This window comes from Phragmites australis, chromosome 15, assembly GCF_958298935.1.
Source record: "Phragmites australis chromosome 15, lpPhrAust1.1, whole genome shotgun sequence".
Lineage (NCBI taxonomy): Eukaryota > Viridiplantae > Streptophyta > Magnoliopsida > Poales > Poaceae > Phragmites > Phragmites australis.
Window position 1 is genome coordinate 10,554,422 of NC_084935.1, and position 21,985 is coordinate 10,576,406.

Below are 21,985 nucleotides of genomic sequence, written 5' to 3' on the forward strand. Positions count from 1 at the left end.
CTACACTATCTTGCTGAAAGACAATTGCATTAAGACAAAAAAAAGTTCTTATCAGGATAATTCATACAAATTTTATGGCCAAAAAAATTGATATTTATGATTCCAACAGTTTGCTGCACCCACGAATCTAAAGTTAATTCCAAAAAAAAAAATAGGAGAAACCCTCTACTGAATTAAGTAAAAAACAACGACATTGACTCACCGGAATGAGATATATCAAAATGATTGTGCACATACATCCCATGACACTACTATAGAACAGTACATCACTATGAGCTTCAAAATCCATTTCACTACTGGTTTTGGAGCCGGCAGTGGGTAATAGGCAGTGATAGTTAGGGACTATCACTGCTGGCTCTATAGACCGGTAGTAAAAGAGGTTATCACTGTCAGCTGAAGGATTCGGCCGGCAGTGATTCCCAGGGTATTACTGCCGGCTGGTGGTTCCAGCCGGTAGTGTTGTGCCTCCCCCCTTCTACTCCGATTCTGTCCTCCCTCTTTGTCCTCTCTATCCTCCCTCTTTCTCCTCGATCTCTCCATACATGCATATAATGAGACATATGTAATATAAATCAATAATAAAAGCACCTTCATTAATACATAGTAATTCATGTCTCACACACACACACACACATATATATATATATATATATATATATATATATATAATAATTCTCACAGGTTACCCCCCGAAAAGTCGGTCGAGTTGAGCCAGTTCAGTATCCTCTACCTCTCTCATGCGAAGAGTACTGCGTCTCTGCACGGATGGCTGATGGCGTGTGTACGTACTGGGACACGAGGGGAGGGGACGATGGTGATGGAGAGGAGGACCCAGCCACACCTGATCGACCGCAGCGTCGCCTAAGCTCCAGGCTCGCCGGCGTGTCAAAGATATCGAAGTCCAACTCCTGAATGCTAGTACGGTTTGAGCATTCGGCCTCCTCCGCAACGAAATACCGGGCCATCATGTCATCCTCCTCCTCCTGTGCACGCTTATGGGACGCTGCTTCTTGCTCCTCCACAGCACACAACTGACAGGCCAGCCTCTCATCCTCCTCCTCTTGGGCACACTGATGGGCCACTGCTTCTTGCTCCTCCTTCGCATTATTATTGGAAGGCCATTCTGTCAAAGAACCGTTCGACGGTACCAACTCTAAAATACACATTCATTAATACATAGTAATTTATGTCCTATATTAATACATAGTAATTAATTTTCTTCTTTAAAATAGTGTCATTTGGGGATATATAAGCCGTCTAACCCTCTGGTAGACTTTCTCCTTGTCGCATACTCTGTATTAGAAGGTACGGTGTAATCTAAAGGTTTGTCACTGGTCGACAGCATGATCGGTTGATGAAACTCGTCGTTTGAGTTGATAATATGTTCCATGAAGAACCCGGTGATTTGTTCTTGAGGAGCATTTATTTCTACAGATTGTAACTCTTTTGTGTATAGTTTGGAGCACTGCGTTTGAAGAGTCGAAAGAATTAGTCCTTGAACACGTGTAGAAATTAAAAAGAAGGCATCGATATGTTATTTCATACCTCAAGATCATTGAACCTGACAGCGTCTCCATCCGGGCTGAACTCATGCATGAACGTTAGAACATAAAACGCGCAGAGATTCGTGCTGGGTGGCTGCCTCATACTCTCAAGAGGAAATAATTCGTCAGTGGAACGAATTGAACCTTTTTATTCAAAAGGAAATGCAAGACATGAAAATTCCGTGCGTACCGAAAAGTTGGTTTTTACATTATACTCCTTTTCTTAATGGAAAGCGAATAAGACTCTTTTACGGTATCTTGTGTACGCCCTGTACATGAATATGAATACCAATTAAACTTAGATGCAATCGTCGAGATGATGAAATGATTGAGTTTACCTGTTTAGCATGCCGATGAGGTTTTGGTAAGTCATCTGAGCTCTCTTTTGTGAGTCAAAGACAATGATCTTGCTCAAGTCTGGGTGATGACAAGGAGGATCCAATGAAAGCTGCAGGAATATTATGTCACCATAGCAAATTAATACTAGAATTGAGTTACCCATAAAAGCAGAACGCCCTGGCGTGCAAGCACGTACTCATAGATGTAGTGTAAGAGTATGAATTTTTTGTATTGATGGTGAAGTAGACACTTCAATATGTAGTTCTCGGTGAAGTCTGGACCTCCCTTACAAGCGTCTGGTTCACAAGCCCAGGATCGATGAATCCTACTTTACGATCAAATTGTTGTTTGCATGTACGGTTCTCCATTCTACGAAATAGAGAAGTTAGCTATGCAATTTCAAGGTACAAGATCATATAACGTGATTTATATGCATAAGTCACTTACAGAGTCCATGCTCTGACTATAGCCACGTCGAGGGCATCTTCCTTGTACAGTTCATACAAGTCCTTGAAATACACCTAAAAGGAGTTGTCCCTATTAAGGAAATATTCATTTGTGTATCTTACGGGGGACGCCTGCAAACCCTGTCTGGATTGCTCCAAGTGACACTGATGTAATCGGCGCATTTGAGTTGTAAGGTTTCTTTCTATATCTGGTTTGACCAAAGGTTTGGTCAACTCAAACGGCCATGTAACATCCAACTTTGCAATATTCGCTCCTACAGTCTTCTGCTGATAGTCCAAAAGTAGTCAAGAAGTTCTCAATCAGACAGTTTCCCACTTTCACTCCTCTACGCACGACACATCCAGTGAAAATCTTCCACTAAAAAAATAGTGATAATGTTCCCACTAAAAAAACCGATGAAATTGAAAATCAATCAAATGTAAAAACAAAAAGGAATAATCTAATGAAATTACTATTCCATCACATTCTGATTGCATCCAATACATTTTTCTTTTTGACTGGAACGCATGAAATGATGACTTTGCCCTATTGCCCTGAATATGTGCCTCGTCGCCTCACAACAGGGGGTTCTGAGGAGCTACATGATACCACCCGTTGCCTTCACTTCTAACCCAAGGGTTTACAGTTTTAGAGTTTAACGCAAGCGCCATCATCCATTGCAGCCCTCATTGGTCGCCACCGCGGAATTCAGTTCAAAATTATGCATAAGATCCAACACTAGTGCAAACAACTACAACTTGCATACTAGTACCACGTTGCCTGTGCAAGTGGAAGAAACCTATTGTTGGATTGGGACGATGGTGAGACCCAATCCCGAATGATTCCATAGCTGCATAACTAGTACCTTGTTGCCCATGCAAGTGGAAGAAACTTGTCACCACAACCATAACCATATATCTCCTTGATACAATCACTACCGGTGCCTTAGTTGATGCAAACTCCATATAACACACTGACACCAATAACCAAAACAACCCGCATTGCAGCTGACGCGGATCGTTTGACTTAAGTCACAGGCATGCAATAGCTTGCATCCACCGTTTGCTCGATCCAACGCTGCTCCAGCCTCGTGGCTTCGTTGTTGGCTTTCCATGCGGCCCAGTCTGTCCCAATCGCACAGCGTGCCGCGGAGCTATCGCGTGGAGGCAAAAACAGCACTACACAGGACAGGGTGGAGGGAAAACATTGGTCGCTACTCTGTTTTGGCTCCGGAAAAGAATACAGCGATCTTTTATCTCCACTTATCCCTACCAAGAAGAATACATGGAGATGAGGCAAGGCAAGTAACAAGCGACGAATTGAAGACCCAGTTCTTTGCGATTGATCAAGTTCTGCACACATCATAGGATGGAAGAGGGAAACCAAAAGCACCATGGTTTGAACAAGTAAGTGACACTATTCCATGTTTGTTCGATCTAATATGAGATCACAAATTTATGTGTTCTTTTGGGTCCTGGCTTCCAAATAGATGTAAACCAACGATAGTATATGAGATCAAAATTTTAAGATCCCTTTTAGTATTGTTGCTACCGGTCTTTTCTTTGCACTTACAAAAGTCATCTACTCATCTTATTTCAGAGAGAATGTGGTGCCTAGTTTGATACATTATGTTGGGATGAAATTTAGAAATGTGGATGAGGCTTGGAAGTTTTGGGTAGGCTATGGAGGTCATATAGGCTTTGAAGTAAGAAAAAGGTACATAAATGAAAGTAAGCTTGATGGCAATGTTACATCATGTAGATATGTTTGTTCAAATTAGGGTCATCGAGCACAAGACAAAAGAGATCATCTAACTAAGTTTCCTTAAGCTGAAACTAGAATTGGTTGTGAAGTGCGCATGGGTCTTAAAATGGACCGAAAGGTTGGAAACTATATAGTGTTTGATCTAGTTCTGGAACACAATCACACCCTTCACTTGCCTGAAACCTTGCACTTGATGGTATCACAAAGGAAAATTTCAGAAGTACAGGCTTTTAAAATCGAAACAGCTGATGATAGCATCTACAAGTTGAAAGAAAAATAGGCCGTGTGCTATATGAAGGGTGTTTTCACATTGGGAATGAGAATCACACAATTAAGTGAAAGTTGAACAATGACTTGAAAAACTATTTGAAATCAAATTTTGATATCATCCAGTTTCTAAAGCATTTTGAAAGGGTAGTGCAAGGCAAAACAGGTAAGGAACTAGATTCCGAATTTGATTCGAGGAAAAAACAACCTAGAATCAAAATGAGGATACATGTGTTGTTGCAAGCAAGAAAATTGTACGCACTTGTTATATTTGAAGTTTTTCAGGCTGAATATGAGAGGTCCATGGCATCATGTAGTGGAGTATTTGATGGAAATAATGAATATGATAGGTCCATGGCATCATGTAGTGGAGTATTTGATGGAAATAATAAATATCTTGTTGCCCTTGGGAGTCTTGATGAAGATGTAACATTTGAGGACAAGTACAAAGTTATTGGTAATCCCTCGGAGCAAACAGCTTCATGTACCTGCGAGCAATTCAACATGATTGGAATATTGTATGGTCTTGCCTTAAAAGTTCTTGATTTGATGAATATTAAGTCACTGCTGGCACATTATGTATTAAAGCGATGGACACATGAGGCACAGTGTGGAACTATACAAGATATACAAGGAAGAAGCATAGTTGAAAATCCAAGGTTGGATGCTATGCTTCGCTACAAATTTCTCTCATATAAATTTCTCAATTTGGCACATCAAACAGCTAGCTCTCCAGAATGCTGCTTGTTAGTGGCCAACACACTTGACATCCTTGGTAAGCAAGTTGAAAAACAAATCAGTGGATGTAGAAGTACTTTTGAGGATCCATGCAAAGTTCAAGAGGATGTTCAAATAACAAATGACTTGCTGAGTAATGCTCGTCTAAAGAAAAAGGAGGTTCTGACAAAAGGTTCAAAGCGAAAAAGAAATTAGCTTGATAAGAGATGCAAAGGAAAACAGGACAGGGTAAAACTATATCAAAAGTAGGGAAATCAGTAGTATGTTGTTAATAACAATTGCATTCTTCTGTTATTCTTCAATACCAAGTTTCCCTGAATCCTTTGATTTTCTTCTGTTCACAGATACAAGAGGCTGGGAATGATGGTGTATAAGCACAAGTAGCAGATGATAGGACTTCCACAGACAACAGGAAATGGTTTGAAGCATTTAGGGTCCTAGTACCTTCACTGAATTTTTGACAGTAATCTTATTCATATGCTAATTTTACAAATTTAGCAACGATACTACTCTATTAAGAGTTCTTACTTGTTCTTTGATTATGTAGGGACCAAATACCGATGAACTTAATATTAATGAACTATTTTCGTAGTGGAGCTTGTCGTATCCTGCAGCAGTACTTTTGTTCCTAGTAGAACTCATGGAGCATGTATTATGAATGTTTTTACTTGAAAACTCATCTGTTGCTTTTGTAAATTTTAGAACTCGATATCACTATGCATGAATCTTAGCTACTTTCATTGTTGTGTGTCAACTTGGAGTATTTTGGAGACATTCAGTATATGTTTTTAGTGTCAGCGTGCAGGCTATTTTCGTTCAGAAGTTTGCAATTTTCGCTCCAGTATTGCAGGCTCAGTGTAGCAAGCAAGCAAGAAACAGAATAGGCCTTCATAGACTGTTCGACAGCTTGGGTCTGCAAGAGTCCAAGTAACGTTCGATGGGATTCGTTGGTGGCCGAAGCAGCGTCGGATCGAGCGAACGGTGGATGCACAAGCTTCCCATTGCAGCCAGATGAACTTTGAACTGAAGCGGAAAAGAACCTGCTTTTAAACCAAGCACAAGACTGCAGCAGCAATTCTGCAATTGGCATCTAGCTTTGCGACAGACTGATAAAATTGTGGGCACAAACACGAAGTTTATTGATCCATCCATGGCTCATTGTGTCATGATCACACTGTCGATGGACAGTTGCATAGCTACGCTGCTGGGCTTCACTTGTTCGGGAGCACCGCGCCATCGTGGAGCGCCTCGGAGAGCCTCTGCAGTGCGGCGTACGACGACCCGCCCTCCTCCACGGCCTTCCTGCACACGGCCTTCATCTCCGTGGTCTTCTCCCTCGCCTTCCTCCCCTCCTCGCCGCCGCCCATCAGGGACCGCACAGCTCGCTCCAGCTCCGCCGCCTCCACGAAGTTCTCCCGCTTCCTGTCCACCTTAAGCGGCACGGCCACGCCCATGTCGGCCACGAGCTCGAAGGCGTTCAGGTGCTGTTCGGCGTACAACGGCCACGGCACCATCGGCACGCCGTACCATAGGCTCTCCAGCACCGAGTTCCAGCCGCCGTGCGTCACGAAGCCCCCCACGGCGGGGTGCGCGAGGATGTCCTTCTGCGGTGCCCACGTCGGCCACACGAGACCCCTTCCCTTCGTCCTCTCCAAGAAGCCCTCTGGGAGCAGCTCGTCAAGGTTCACGTCCGTCGGGTGCTCCGAACCGTCCGGAGCACCGGAGCCCGACTTGGCGGTGGGTGGGCCCCGCAGGATCCACAGGAAGTGGTGACCGCAGCGCTCGAGCGCGGCGGTGATCTCCACGGCCTGCGGCGGCTCGAACCAGCCCATGCTCCCGAAGCAGAGGAACACTACCGAGGCCGGCGACTGCGCGTCGAGCCACGAGATGTCACACCCGGTTTTAAAGGAAACAACCAGATGTATTCCACATGTATGCCAGGATCAAGTTTTACATACATGCAACAACATCATTAATGATAACATAAACTGTGTCTTAAATAACGTAAACATTCCTTACAAAAGGACCCGAAGGTCTGAAGGAAAATACTAATAAATCTTCAAATGACAGCTGAACACCCATCCATCCACAGGCGTTGTCCGGGGGAAACACCAGCCTAGGATATGGTCTTCAATCAACGCCTTCTTTCTTCTAGAATTCAGCGTCCTCGCCCAGAACTTTCTCGAAGACTTCACCTTCTGAGCAGCATCCGAGGGTAGGGAAAAGACAAGCGTGAGTACATAAAGTACTCAGCAAGTGGAGAAAAAATATGACATGCAGGCTATTAACAAGGAAAAGTCAACTTGGGGATTACTGCGACTATGCTCAGCTAAACCAGACTCAAACAACCTAGCAATCCTATTTACTAGATTTTTATTCCAACAATTTAAGAACATAACTTATCGGATTCCATCCGACTACCAGACTCACCAGATACCCCATATCCAGCTACCGACTCATCGGGAGTACCACCACCCGACTACCCAAAACCAACCCTTAAAGTTCCCATCTAATCCTGAAGAAGTCCAAGCCGCTCTTGACCGTGAGCACGGCTGATCGATCAGTTTCTTTACTCTGCAGAGTTTGCACACTTTACCCACGAGTCGTGATTCCCTTTTTGCCTTACACTTCCGGGGTGTATGGCCGGGGTCTCACTACAAGGCTGTTACAAAGTATCTCCACATCTATAAGCATCCACTGAGGTTTCACCGCTAACAGGGATTCCATCCACTGCAGAGGCCCCCTCTTGTGCTACTGAACCAACCATTGGTGCGTACAGAATGTGAAGAACACTAATTACTTAGCCAGGCCGTACCCATATAGGCCTCATGGTTGTGCTGTTTTGCCAGGTTATAGGCTCCAAGAACCGGTCCTTAGGATCCCACACAAGAACGTACACAAACCCTGCTGTGTAGCTCCACCACATACTAGCCATCCAGTTGGGATCCCTAAATTCAAGTTACTACAAGATTATCAATTCTCCCAAGTACTTGTTTCATAGTTATTAATCAAAGTTCATAATAATTCTAATCCCTGACTGCACTAGCATGACTACCCTTTTATATGACCCAAAAACCCCAAAAGAGGCTACAAGGAATGGTCACATAAATTCTAGTAAACCCTATTCATGGGATTTCAAAATTAGACAAGCATGCAACTAAGGAAAAGTAAACTATAATGATCTATGGTTAAATCAAGGTGATCAAGGACACTTGCCTTCGTAAGTTGGCTGCTCGGAATCTTCGAAAATTTGGTCCTGAATGCTGGCACTCTGCTCTCCTCCTAAAGCCGAAGCGCACACACCGGAAAGAAATAACAAAACAGCTAAATACATCACACTAAATAGAAGAAACTAACTCTAAAAAGGCTATTAACGGAAAGTACACGCTGCTACGATCTCGGGAGCGCGAAAATCACCTAAATCGGAGTTCGTATGAAAAAGTTACACTAATTCTACTCTACAGGGGCTTTTCTGAAAGATTGCATGGACTAAATTGTAAAAACAGAAAGTTCTAGGGGCTTAATTGCAATTATTCTAAAGTCCAGGGGCCTAATTGCAATTATCCTAAAGTCTAGGGGCCTAATTGCAATTTTCTAGAACTATCTAAGGGCCTTTATGCAAAAACAGTGAAGCCTAGGGGTCTCCTTGCAAATTTCCCTAATTTCAGAGAATAGGTGGAATTCTTTTTATACTAAAAATCCTAATTAATGCGCAAGGCTGACGTCACAGGCTGACTGGGCTGCTGACTGGGCATCCAAGGCTGACTTGGCTCTGCCACGCAGGACAAGAACGCCCACGTGGCACGCTGACGTGCCTCGGCTGCTGACTGGGTTAAAGAGGGACACGTGGCGCGATCTGGACGGCTAGCGAAGGGGTACTTTGCGATCTAATCAGGGGCGTTCAAAATAGATCCGATGGCTGAGTTTGATTGGGGGAAAAACAGGCCGGCGGCGATCGGAAAACGGCGGCGCCGCCTCGGACTTCACCGGAAGATCGCCGGAGACACGCGATCTTGCGCTACCGACCGCCAAATCCTTCGGGAAAAGGTGCAACCGAACGAGGAGGGCACGGGGAAACTCACCGGAGGCTTGTCGACGGCCGGGGAGGTCTTGACAACGGTTGGCGACGACAATGGCGAGCGGCGGCGCTCGGAAATCGACGGGTGCCTGGCTGCAATGGCGGAGAGGCGAATCCAACGGGCGGGGAAGCTTCCTGGGGGACATAAGGTTCTGGAGGGGGGGTTAGTTGACCGCGGGGACCTTCGGGCGATGCTAGCGACGGAGGAGGGCGGCGGAGATTACCGGCGATCGGTGAGAGCTTGGTTCCGACGGCGGAGATGCTTCGACGAGCAGTGAAACGGGTTCCCCACGCCTCGGCGAAGCTGGCGACGAGCTCGGACGCGAAGGGAGAGGCTCGGCGCGGCGGAATCGTTCGGCGACGGCAGCGGCTATGGCGCTTGGCTTTCTCGGGTGTTCTTGCGCGTGTGCAGGGGGAGAAGGCGGCGCTGCTGGGAATATATAGGTGGAGGCAGGCGCGGGTTGTTGCGCAGGAGCGGCGCGAAAGGCGGGCGGGCGGCGGACTCGGATTCGGCGCGGCAGCTTCGGAGATCAGTTCGGATACGGCGCGCGGGCGGAGCGGGCGCGGCGGGGACGAAGGTGCTGACGGGCGGGTCCCACTGGACAGCGGCGCGCGCGGGGCGGGCTGGGCCGAAAGCAGGCGAAGGCTGGGCTGGGCCGCGGCAATAAAATGGGCGTCACATGAGATGCACTCGTGCGGCGGCTCGGAAGGATCTTTATTGGCGTTGCCGTCGCCAAGCGATAGCACGGGGCCGATCGAGTACACTGGAGGCGTGGGGCGCCCGGGCATGCAGCGGCCCTCGGCGACGGCCGCGAGGGGGCCCGGCTCGAGCTCGTCCGCGGTGTTGGCGATTATGCCCGTGGCGTCCATGGAGCGGTCGCCGAGGCGGACGAACCACGTGTAGTTGGGGCTCTTCTTGTCCACCACCGGAACGGCATGGACGCCGGCGGCACTGGCGGCAAGCCCGGCACGTGCACGTCCCCCTCCACCTCGTCGAGCTACACCGTGACAGCCTCGTGGAGCATGGGCAGGTGCTGCATGAGCGCGAGCATGGCGCCGGTGGACGACATGAACACGTAGGAGGGCACCCCGAGGTCGCGCGCCACGTCGACCATGGGCGCGGCGAACATGTCGAGCACGAGCGCGGCGACAGGGCACGCCATGGCCGCCACGGTGTCCCTGACGTGGGTCGCGTGGAGCTGGATGTACCGCGCGATGAACTCCTCGACTCCCCTCGCGTCCGCGGGGGGCTCCACGTCGGGGAGGCGGTGGAAGCGGATGTCGAGGCCCGAGGAGGCCTCGCGGCGGACGTGCGCCTCGACCTCGGAATTGGCCTCGGCGGTGGGCGGGCGCATGACCAGCAGGGTGATGGAGAAGGCCCTGCGGACGCCGCCGCCGCGGAGGAGGATGCGCTTGCAGGACTCGAGCATGGACATGAGGTGGCCGGAGCCCCACTCCAGCAGGAGCACCAGCGCGAGTGGCGTCTCCATTGAACTTGTCACTGTAAGCTCACTTGTTTGCTCTGTTTGTCTGACTCTATAGACTATAACAGTAAACCAGTAACAAATTTGCCACTCTAAACCAAATGCCCCTCGCACAATTGGAGTATCTTGCTAACACTCTGAAATTATATGAGATCAGGTCTCACAGAAAGACTCTCATCTCTGCGTAACACGTGTCCTGTATTTCTCTCACATATATTCAATCAGACCGTTGGATCCAGAACGAACGGCGTGGATCAGGATCTCACAAAGACCTTTCTACAGAGGATCTCATATAATTTTCTTCCAATACATACTAGCTTTGAATGTGAGTGCTTTGCTTGCTTTAGGAAAAGTCGCCAGACGAACGGTGGCGCCTGTACGTACGAATCGAGGAATCGAGATAGTGGATGGTGATTGGCACATGGGCTGGGCAGTGGTAGACTGGTAATTCTCTGGTTTTGCTTTGGCAAAGTCAGATATACTATAGTAATTTATAGTAGAGTTGTTACAGTAATTTGTAGTTGGTGTTGCTTCGTCCGTCCGATCACCGATGAATCTTTTTTAACAATATTTTTCAACAGTATTTGGTACAGTAACTATCGTGTTGTTTTGCTGCAGTAAGTAACTGCATTTCACTGTTTATATACTCACGAATTACTGTGCCAACTCTGAGAAGCGGATCGGATAGATTTGGCATCAGTGTTTCGAAAAAAAAAAAGTTTGGCATCAGAATTCAAAGGTGTCGCGATGCCGCTGGAGTGGCGCCGTCCCAAATCCAATTTGGACCATCTTAGTAGCCAATGGTCATTCCCGTGCATGCTTTTAAGCACTAGAAATTTAGTACTTGGCAACGTCTCGGTGCTCTGTTCAGTGCTCATAGGTGCTCGATCAATCGTTGGTAGTAGTCGTTTAGTCCTCGCGTCTTTGTCGAAACGTTTCCACGGAGATCTTTCATAATATAATACTAAATCTGTGTGCCTTTAAAAATTTAACACTTATATTACAATAACATATGAGGTTACTTAGGTCAATAATATGTGAGGTAGGATGTTAAATCTGGAAGGCACACAAATTTCTCGTAAATGTCATCCGTTCGACTAGCCAGCGTAGAATTTTCGGAGATAACTGCCGGCACATATCGAGCGAAGAACCGGACACGACCCGACCCTGACGGAGACACTTCAAAAAGCGTATCGTGTCGTGCGTAACTACGTGCGTGTCACGGGTGCTGATCCCGACATCACGCCTCATCCGCTCCGAAACTGCACGGCACACCTCACCAAGGATTACGGTGATGCCATCGCGGGGCTCATCCACGCTTCAGCAAGCCGGTAGCCTATTGTTTTCGGGGGCAATCGCTTTTTTCCACCATACCGGATGACGACCACCAAAACACCATCCTACCAAATATTCTCACCCAAATGCCACCCAGCACTGTTCAACCCCTGTTTCCGTTATGCATAGTAAGTTTCTCGTTGCGAATAGTAATTATGAGCTAAAAAAAAAGACGTAAAAAAATGTGTCAATTTTTTTATATGCTCTATAATTTATAAGCAACCCATTTTAACTAGATTCACTAAAAATCTTATGTACAATTCAAACTAAAATACCTCAAAAGGTGCTATTTTTGTAACTTATAGCAATTTTTAAATCCTCACAAAAATTCCAAAAAATCTGATAAAATTCACTAATATTCCTCTAATGTTATTTAATAATTTATAATATTATCTCTCACCCTAGGTTATAAGGTGAAAAAGTGAGTTACTTTGTAATACCCACCTTTTAAAGAATTTTAATTTGAATTGTACATAAGATTTTTAGGTGAAACCGATTAAAATGGGTTGCTTATGAATTATAGAGAATGTACAAAAATCGACACATTTTTGCTCCTTTTTTAGCTCAATTTTACTGTTCACAATCGAGAAACTTACTGTTCACCCGAGTTATTATTGACCAGTTCGGTTTAAAAAATAAGTGATCTTCTATTTCTCTAAAAATTTTAAATTTTTTATGTGTTTTATAAACTATGTGCAACCTATTTTAATTAGATTCACTAAAAACTTATGTATAATTTAAATTAAATTTTTTAAAAAGTTAATTTTATAATTTCTAAAAATTGTTAAGGTCTTAAATAAAATCTCAAAATCTAAAAAAAATCACTAATATTCTTTTTATGCGATGGATTAATTTATAAAATTATTTACATCTCTAGGTTATATGATAAAAAAATGAGTTCTTTTGTAATATTTTATTTCCATCTATTATATCATGCTGCATATAAATGTAGTATTATATCACGCTATATATAAATAATTTATAAAATTATTACATCCCTAGATTATATGGTGAAAAAGTGAGTTTCTTTATAATACTCTATTTACATCTATTCAATCACACTGCATATAAATATAGTTACAAAGTAACTCATTTTTTTACCATATAACCTAGGGATGTGAATAATTTTATAAATTATTCCATCATATAGTAAGAATATTAGTGAATTTTCTCAGATTTTTAGGATTTTATTTGAGATCCTAACAATTGTTACAAGTTATAAAAGTCTTTTTGGAGAATTTTAATTTAAATTCTATATAGGTTTTTTGGATAAATCTAATTAAAATGGGTTGCACATTAATTATGTAACATGTAAAAAAGTTTTAAGATTTTAGAGAAACATAAAACCACTTATTTTTGGAGAATCTGAACTGGTGAACAGTAACTCAGGTGAACAGTTATTTTGATGGTTGATTCAGCTAGGTGTAACGGAATGGTATAGAAGGAACGAAATTTTAACGAAAGTTAAAATAAATGGTAGGGAAGGAAGATTGAAAATTCCAGTGGCATAGAAGGAACTTGAACTTTTTTCAATGCCATATAGGAAATTCGTTCTGAAAGAAAAGGGAGGCTCGCACTCGCGGCTTAAAAATAACGTTGAAGCTTCCTTCTTATCCCTCAAAAGAAGCTTTTGGGTGAGTTTTTTTAGTATAGGGCATGTTTAGTTGTTGTCAAACATTATCACGCTAAACGTTAAGTACATTATAGTTTTTTAGACGAGTGTTTAGCTTTCGTACCTTCGCTAAATATTGTCTAAGGTGCAGCGAACAAATTTGTTGACCACTCCTAAACATTGCCTAGGATGCAGTGAACAAATTGTTGATGGCATCTTAGATATAGTTGGACAAAGATACGTATCAATGTGTGGTAGTGAATCAACGTCACTTGAGGGACCGATACCTCCTTGTATTACTTTAGAGCCTCGCCGTTCAGACTTTCAGATCCTTATTCCTGAGATGACACCTGTTGGCACGGCTCAACGTCATCCGCTTTGGTTCCCTACGCACACCGCGGAAACGTGCGGCAAATTTAGCAAGTTACGTATTGAAGTAGGTCTGTTTTAAATTCTAGTAAGATTAAAGTTTAATATTTAGGGGTTTTGTTTTTTTATATACGGAGGAGATTTTTTATTATAACATATAGAAAAACAGATCAATAAAAAATAAACAGATTGTTTCCTTATTTGGTATCTCTTTTTTACGATCGCTCTCGAGAAACCGTTGACAACGCTCGATACCAACAGTTCCTAACGCTCGGTAACATCGGTTCCTCGGTATAAATAGCCCACCGGTTACATCTACATGCACTAAGACAGAAGACTATTCGTCCCTTCCGCAGTGTCGATAGTGGCTACTCGCTAGAATCTTGCAGCTTGCAAGCTGTAGAACAGTCGACAAAAGCTTTGCCAGGACAGTGCGATGGCAATGGCGAATGTTAACGTCCTCCTCCTCCCTGAACTAGGCTCCGGCCACTTCATGTCGCTGATCGAAGCCGGGAAGCGGCTGCTCGGTCACGGCGGCGGAGACGACGACCACCGCGAGATCACGGTGACCGTCCTCGTTGTGCGGCCACCGACGGCGGAGTCCGCGTCCGAGGTGGACGCGCACATCCGGCGCGTTGAAGCATCCGGATATGACGTCCGGTTCCGCCACCTCCCCGCAGTGGAGCCCCCGACGGACTGCGTCGGCAACGTGCAGGAATTCAAGTCGCGCTACATGGAGCTCTACAAGCCGCACGTCTGGGCCGCGGCGCGGGAGCTCCGCGCCGCCGCGCTCGTGGTCGACTTCTTCGCCACCACCGTGCTCGATGCGGCCCGCGAGCTCGCCGTGCCGGCTTACGTGTACTTCAGCTCCACGGCCGCGCTGCTCGCGCTCACCCTGAGGCTGCCGGCCCTGGACGAGGAGGTCGCCGTCGACTTCGAGGCGTTCGAGGGCACGGTGGACGTCCCGGGCATGCCGCCGGTGCCTGCAGGGTCCGTCCCAGGGTTCCTGAGCCGCAAGAAGTCCCCGAACTACACGTGGTTTGTGCACCACGGCAGGCGGTTCATGGAGGCCAACGGCATCATCGTTAACACGGTGGCCGAACTCGAGCCGGGAATTCTCGCCGCGATAGCCGAAGGCCAATGCGTGCCGCCACGATCGGCGCCGCCGTTGTACCCGATGGGCCCGGTGATGAACCTCGGTGTCAAAGAGTCCAACGAGGACTGCATCCGGTGGCTCCACGCGCAGCCGCCGGCGTCGGTGGTGTTCCTCTGCTTCGGGAGCATGGGATGGTTCGACGCCGCGAAGGCGCACGAGGTCGCCGCGGGTCTGGAGCGAAGCGGCCACCGTTTCCTGTGGGCGCTGCGCGGCCCTCCTGCCGCCGGCTCGTGGCACCCGATGGACGCCGACCTAGATGAGCTCCTCCCCGCGGGGTTCCAAGAGAGGACGAAGGAGAGGGGCCTCGTGTGGCCGAGGTGGGCGCCGCAGAAGGAGGTCCTCTCCCACCCCGCAGTCGGCGGCTTCGTGACGCACTGCGGGTGGAACTCGACGCTGGAGAGCCTGTGGCACGGCGTGCCGCTGGTGCCGTGGCCGCTGTACGCGGAGCAGCACCTGAACGCGTTCGAGCTGGTGGCCGTCACGGGAGTGGCCGTGGCGATGGAGGTGGACAGGAAGCGGGACAACTTCGTGGAGGCCGCGGAGCTGGAGCGGGCGGTGAGGTCACTGATGGGCGGCGGCGAGGAGGGGAGGAAGGCGAGGGAGAAGGCCGCGAAGGCGAAGGCCGCGTGCCGGAAGGCCGTGGAGGAGGGCGGATCGTCGTACTTGTCGCTGCAGAGGCTGCGTGATGCGATTCGCAGCGGTGCAGCAGCGTAGCTTGATCGTTTTTTTTAACAGACCAGCAAGAGATTTACCGGTTTTTATATTGATAAAGAAACTGAAAAGTTAATATCAAAAGAGAACTAGACCGGCTAAAAGGACAAAAATAAAGAAGTAGCCTAGAGAAGGCTCAAAGAACTAAATATGACAAGAAATTATGTCTCGAAGTCTCTTTGCTCCTGCTAACATTATGATCTCGCTTTATCTTTTTATATGTGCGATGATAACTTCGGTTGTGGATTTTTTTCACCAGAAAACTCTGGCGTTGTGTTCCTTCCAAATTTCCCACGTCACTAGTAGCATCATGGAGCGAACCGCTCTGATTGACACACCAGAGGCAGAGCCATTCATGTGCCACCAATGCGCTATGGATTGGCAATTTGACCACGTGCTCACTTGAGGGAAGTTTCCGGCCATCCATCGACATATCTCTTCCCAAATTCTACGGTTGTAGCGGCACTATGTAAGGAGGTGGATTGTTGTCTTATCGGTCGAGCGGAATAGGGGGCAAACACATTGATTTGGCTATCTGCGGGCAGCGAGTCGATCAGTCGTCCAAAGCCGGTTCTGGTAGGCTAGCCATGCAAAAAAACTTGCACTTTGGTGGTGCCCATATGTGCCAGATTAGCCTGTCCCGATCAGTGTTGACTGATCCAATAAACAGTGCCAAGTATGCAGATTTTGTGGAATACTCGCCATGCACATTTAGTTTCCATGTGATCTGATCAGGTGTGTCCGTGACAAGCTGCATCGGCTGCACATGTTCCCACAAGGTGACGAACTCAGTTAGATGCTGCATCCAATTGATGGCTGTGATGTTGAGGTCATGAATCCAAGATTAATTGGTGAGCGCTTGCTGCACTGATTTCTTTTTCTTCTTGCTAATGAGGAAGAGGTTTGGGGCCAAGTCTCTAGGCGCAACACCTTGTAGCCAAGCGGACTGCCAGAATGACGCCTTCGCTTTATCACTGAGGGTGATGTTTGTTGCTGCATTGAAGAGCTTGCAATCGATTTCATCACAAGGGATCTCCATCCCAACCAAAGGTTTGTTTTCAGACTTCCAAGCATGCCAAAGTCATCTGATGCGAAGCGCTCTAGAAAATTTGCGAAGGTCAAGGATTCCCAAGCCTCCCAAGGAGGTGGGGCAACAAACTCGATGCAAGTTCACTTTGCATTTGCCACCTGTAGTCCTATCTGTGCCAGGCCATAAGAAACGCCTTCTTCTCGCATCAATTTCTTCAATGACATCCTTCGGAAGTTTCAACGTTGTGAGGAAGTATATTGGTTGCGATGAAAGCACCGATTTGACAAGGGTATTCCTGTCGGCTTAGGTTAGGAACTTTCCTTGCCAATTCCCCATGCGTCCTACCGCTTTATCAAGTAGTGGCTAGCGGTCCACCTTTCTCAAGTGTGTCAGTGAAAGAGGTAGCTCGAGGTATTTTATTGGGAAGCTGGTTCTCATGACTGGTAGGTCAGCGAGGACGGTCGACAGGTTGATGTGTTGGCAACGGATTGGTGCGACTGCACTTTTCTCCAAATTTGTTGCAAGGCTTGTGACATTGCTGAAGTGTAGCATGATCTCCTTTAGCGTTGTGACATCCTCTAAGGTTGGTCATAGGAAAATCACTACATCGTTTGCTTACAGGGAAACCCTAAGCCATTCATGAGTGGCTGGAGACGTAGAGCCATTCATGCTAAGCCATTCTTGAGAAAAGCACTTTATGATTTTTGGAGAAACAAAAGGCCACTTATTTTTGGAGAATCTGAACCGGTAAATAGTAATCGGGTGAACAATAATTTTGATGGCTGATTCAGTTGGATGCGAACGGAATGGCATAGAAGGAACGAAATTTTAACGGAAGTTAAAATGAATGGTAAGGAAGGAAGTTCGAAAATTCTAGTGGTATAGAGGGAACTTGAAGTTTTTTCAATGGCCTACAGGGAATTTGTCCTAAAAGATAAGTAAGAGAGGCTCGCACTCGCGGCTTAAAAAGTTTCCTTCTTATCCCTCAAAGCAGCTTTTGGGTGAGTTGTTTTGTATAGGGCATGTTTAGTTGGTTGCCAAACATCATCACGCTAAATGTTAAGTACATTATAGTTTTTTAGACAAGTGTTTAGCTCTCGTACCTCAACTAAATATTGTCTAGGGTGCAGCGAACAAATTTGTTAACCCCTCCTAAACATTGCCTAGGATGCAGTGAACAAATTGTTAATCATATCTTAGACATAGTTTGACAAAGATACGTATCAAATGTGTGATAGTGAATCAAATATGCTCTAAAACTCACCACGGTATGAGAGCCAGAGTTTCAAGCTAGAAGCCTTAACAAGTGTGATTGATGAAAGATGAAAATAGTGCCCACTTCGAGTGATGCGTGCCCACATTGCTAGCGAGAATATGACTTCTTTCCGAAATTTGTGGGCTCAAATCGCTTCATAAAACACACCGACTGACGGCCTGAGGGACCGGTAGCTCCTTGTATTACTTTACAGTCCTCGCCATTCAGACTTTCAGATCCTTATTCCTGAGATGACACCTGTTGGCACGGCTCAACGTCATCCGCACACCGCGGAAACGTGCGGCTTAAATAGCCCACCGGGTTGCATCCACATGGACCTAAGACAGAAGACTATTCGTCCCTTCCGCAGTGTCGCTAGTGGCTACTCGCTAGAATCTTGCAGCTTGCAAGCTGTAGAACAGTCGAAAAAAGCTTTGCCAGGACAGTGCGATGGCAATGGCGAATGTTAACGTCCTCCTCCTCCCTGAACTAAGCTCCGGCCACTTCATGTCGCTGATCGAAGCCGGGAAGCGGCTGCTCGGTCACGGCGGCGGAGACGACGACCACCGCAAGCTCACGGTGACCGTCCTCGTTGTGCGGCCACCGACGGCGGAGTCCGCGTCCGAGGTGGACGCGCACATCCGGCGCGTTGAAGCATCCGGATATGACGTCCGGTTCCGCCACCTCCCCGCAGTGGAGCCCCCGACGGACTGCGTCGGCAATGTGCAGGAATTCAAGTCGCGCTACATGGAGCTCTACAAGCCGCACGTCAGGGCCGCGGCGCGGGAGCTTCACGCCGCCGCGCTCGTGGTCGACTTCTTCGCCACCACCGTGCTCGATGCGGCCCGCGAGCTCGCCGTGCCGGCTTACGTGTACTTCAGCTCCACGGCCGCGCTGCTCGCGCTCACCCTGAGGCTGCCGGCCCTGGACGAGGCGATCGCCGTCGACTTCGAGGCGTTCGAGGGCACGGTGGACGTCCCGGGCATGCCGCCGGTGCCTGCAGGGTCCGTCCCGAGGATCCTGGGCCGCAAGAAGAGCCCGAACTACACGTGGTTTGTGTACCACGGCAGGCGGTTCATGGAGGCCAACGGCATCATCGTTAACACGGTGGCCGAGCTCGAGCCGGGGCTTCTCGCCGCGATAGCCGAAGGCCAGTGCGTGCCGCCACGATCGGCGCCGCCGTTGTACCCGATGGGCCCGGTGATCGACCTCGGTGTCAAAGAGTCCAACGAGGACTGCATCCGGTGGCTCCACGCGCAGCCGCCGGCGTCGGTGGTGTTCCTCTGCTTCGGGAGCTTGGGATGGTTCGACGCCGCGAAGGCGCACGAGGTCGCCGCGGGTCTGGAGCGAAGCGGCCACCGTTTCCTGTGGGCGCTGCGCGGCCCGCCTGCTGCCGGCTCGTGGCACCCGATGGACGCCGACCTAGATGAGCTCCTCCCCGCGGGGTTCCAAGAGAGGACGAAGGAGAGGGGCCTCGTGTGGCCGAGGTGGGCGCCGCAGAAGGAGGTCCTCTCCCACCCCGCCGTCGGCGGCTTCGTGACGCACTGCGGGTGGAACTCGACGCTGGAGAGCCTGTGGCACGGCGTGCCGCTGGTGCCGTGGCCGCTGTACGCGGAGCAGCACCTGAACGCGTTCGAGCTGGTGGCCGTCACGGGCGTGGCCGTGGCGATGGAGGTGGACAGGAAGCGGGACAACTTCGTGGAGGCCGCGGAGCTGGAGCGGGCGGTGAGGTCACTGATGGGCGGCGGCGAGGAGGGGAGGAAGGCGAGGGAGAAGGCCGCGAAGGCGAAGGCCGCGTGCCGGAAGGCCGTGGAGGAGGGCGGATCGTCGTACTTGTCGCTGCAGAGGCTGCGTGATGCGATTCGCAGCGGTGCAGCAGCGTAGCTTGATCGTTTTTTTTAACAGACCAGCAAGAGATTTACCGGTTTTTATACTGATAAGGAAACTGAAAAGTTAATATCAAAGAGAAGACTAGACCGGCTAAAAGGACAAAAATAAAGAAGTAGCCTAGAGAAGGCTCAAAGAACTACATATGACAAGGATTTATGTCTCGAAGTCTCTTTGCTCCTGCTAACATTATGATCTCGCCTCATCCTTTTATATGTTAGATGATAACTTCTACTGTGGATTCTTTTCGCAAGAAAACTCTGGCGTTGTGTTCGTTCCAAATTTCTCACGTCACTAGTAGCATCATGGAGCCAACTGCTCTGATTGACATACTAGAGGTAGAGCCATTCATGTGCCACCAATACGCTATGGATTGGCAATTTGATCACGTGCTCACTTGAGGGAAGTTTCCGGCCATCCATCGACATATCTCTTCCCAAATTCTACGGTTGTAGCGACACTATGTAAGGAGGTGGATTGTTGTCTCATCGGTCGAGCGGAATAGGGGGCAAACACGTTGATCTAGCTATTTGCGGGCAGCGAGTCGATCAGTCATCCAAAGCCGGTTCTGGTAGGCTAGCCATGCAAAAAACTTGCACTTTGGTGGTGCCCATGTGTGCCAGATTAGCCTGTCCTGATCAGTGTTGACTAATCCAATAAACGGTGCCAAGTATGCAGATTTTGTGGAATACTCGCCATGCACATTTAGTTTCCATGTGATCTGATCAGGTGTGTCCATGACGACCTGCATCGGCTGCACACGTTCCCACAAGGTGACAAACTCAGTTAGATGCTGCATCCAATTGATGGCTGTGATGTTGAGGTCACGAATGCAAGATTGATTGGCGAGCGCTTGCTGCACTGATTTCTTTTTCTTCTTGCTAATGAGGAAGAGGTTTGGGGCCAAGTCTCTAGGCACAACACCTTGTAGCCAAGCGGACTGCCAGAATGACACCTTCGCTTCATCACTGAGGGTGATGTTTGTTGCTGCATTGAAGAGCTTGTGATCGATTTCATCACAAGGGATCTCCATCCCAACCAAAGGTTTGTTTTAAGACTTCCAAGCATGCCAAAGTCATCTGATGCGAAGCGCTCTAGAAAATTTGCGAAGGTCAAGGATTCCCAAGCCTCCCAAGGAGGTGGGGCAACAAACTCGATGCAAGTTCACTTTGCATTTGCCACCTATAGTCCTATCCGTGCCAGGCCATAAGAAACGCCTTCTTCTCGCATCAATTTCTTCAATGACATCCTTCGGAAGTTTCAATGCTGTGAGGAAGTATATTGGTTGCGATGAAAACACCAATTTGACAAGGGTATTCCTGTCGGCTTGGGTTAGGAACTTTCCTTGCCAATTCCCCATGCGTCCTGCCGCTTTATCAAGTAGTGGCTGGCGGTCCACCTTTCTCAAGTGTGTTAGTGAAAGAGGTGGGCCGAGGTATTTTATTGGGAAGCTGGTTCTCTTGGCTGGTAGGCCAGCAAGGACGGTCGACAGGTTGATGTACTAATTTATAAAATTATTTCCAATCCTATATTGTATAGTAATATTGTGAGTTGCTTAACAATGCATTAATTAACATTGATTTTTACAATTTATGTTTAATTGAAAAAGCATGTTCGTAATTCACCAAAATAATTAAGCATGATGCCAATGATGTTTATGATGCTTAATGACATGCTTAAGCCATTTAGGCTGTTATATCTGGCTTCGAGAACTTCTTATCATTTCTGCAATTGCGACATGGACAACATATTGTCGTTTTACCATGATCTTTCATATTCTCTGAAACAACACCCATAAAATATTTCATCCCGCTCAAGTATAGACAAGTCCAGATCTCAAGGTGCATTCAACTTATGTTCACCATCTATAATATAAAAACATTCGTTCTTTATTAACAATTACCTTCATTACGTGGTTAAGCATGCGATTAAAAAATTTATACAATTAACTAGATATGTGGCATCTCAT

The 21,985-nt window shown here is 47.4% G+C and overlaps 2 protein-coding genes and 1 pseudogene across 2 annotated transcripts; 2 read left to right on the top strand and 1 right to left on the bottom strand.

Annotated features, from left to right (window-relative positions):
• Nucleotides 1–6,174: 6,174 nt before the first annotated feature.
• On the bottom strand, nucleotides 6,175–10,793 carry LOC133893489 (anthocyanidin 3-O-glucosyltransferase 2-like; annotated as a pseudogene).
• Nucleotides 10,794–14,282: 3,489 nt separating this feature from the next.
• LOC133893522 (UDP-glycosyltransferase 88B1-like) lies at nucleotides 14,283–16,017 on the top strand. The gene has a single exon (XM_062334551.1). The coding sequence runs from the start codon at nucleotides 14,414–14,416 to the stop codon at nucleotides 15,845–15,847; it is 1,434 nt and encodes a 477-aa protein (XP_062190535.1). The 5' UTR covers nucleotides 14,283–14,413; the 3' UTR covers nucleotides 15,848–16,017.
• Nucleotides 16,018–18,167: 2,150 nt separating this feature from the next.
• Nucleotides 18,168–21,597, top strand: LOC133893394 (UDP-glycosyltransferase 88B1-like). Its single transcript, XM_062334403.1, has one exon. The coding sequence runs from the start codon at nucleotides 18,580–18,582 to the stop codon at nucleotides 20,011–20,013; it is 1,434 nt and encodes a 477-aa protein (XP_062190387.1). The 5' UTR covers nucleotides 18,168–18,579; the 3' UTR covers nucleotides 20,014–21,597.
• Nucleotides 21,598–21,985: the final 388 nt, after the last annotated feature.

Bases quoted from the DNA above. Each gene is read 5' to 3' on its own strand.
- LOC133893522 (XM_062334551.1), top strand. From the start codon at position 14,414: ATGGCAATGGCGAATGTTAACGTCCTCCTCCTCCCTGAACTAGGCTCC.
- LOC133893394 (XM_062334403.1), top strand. From the start codon at position 18,580: ATGGCAATGGCGAATGTTAACGTCCTCCTCCTCCCTGAACTAAGCTCC.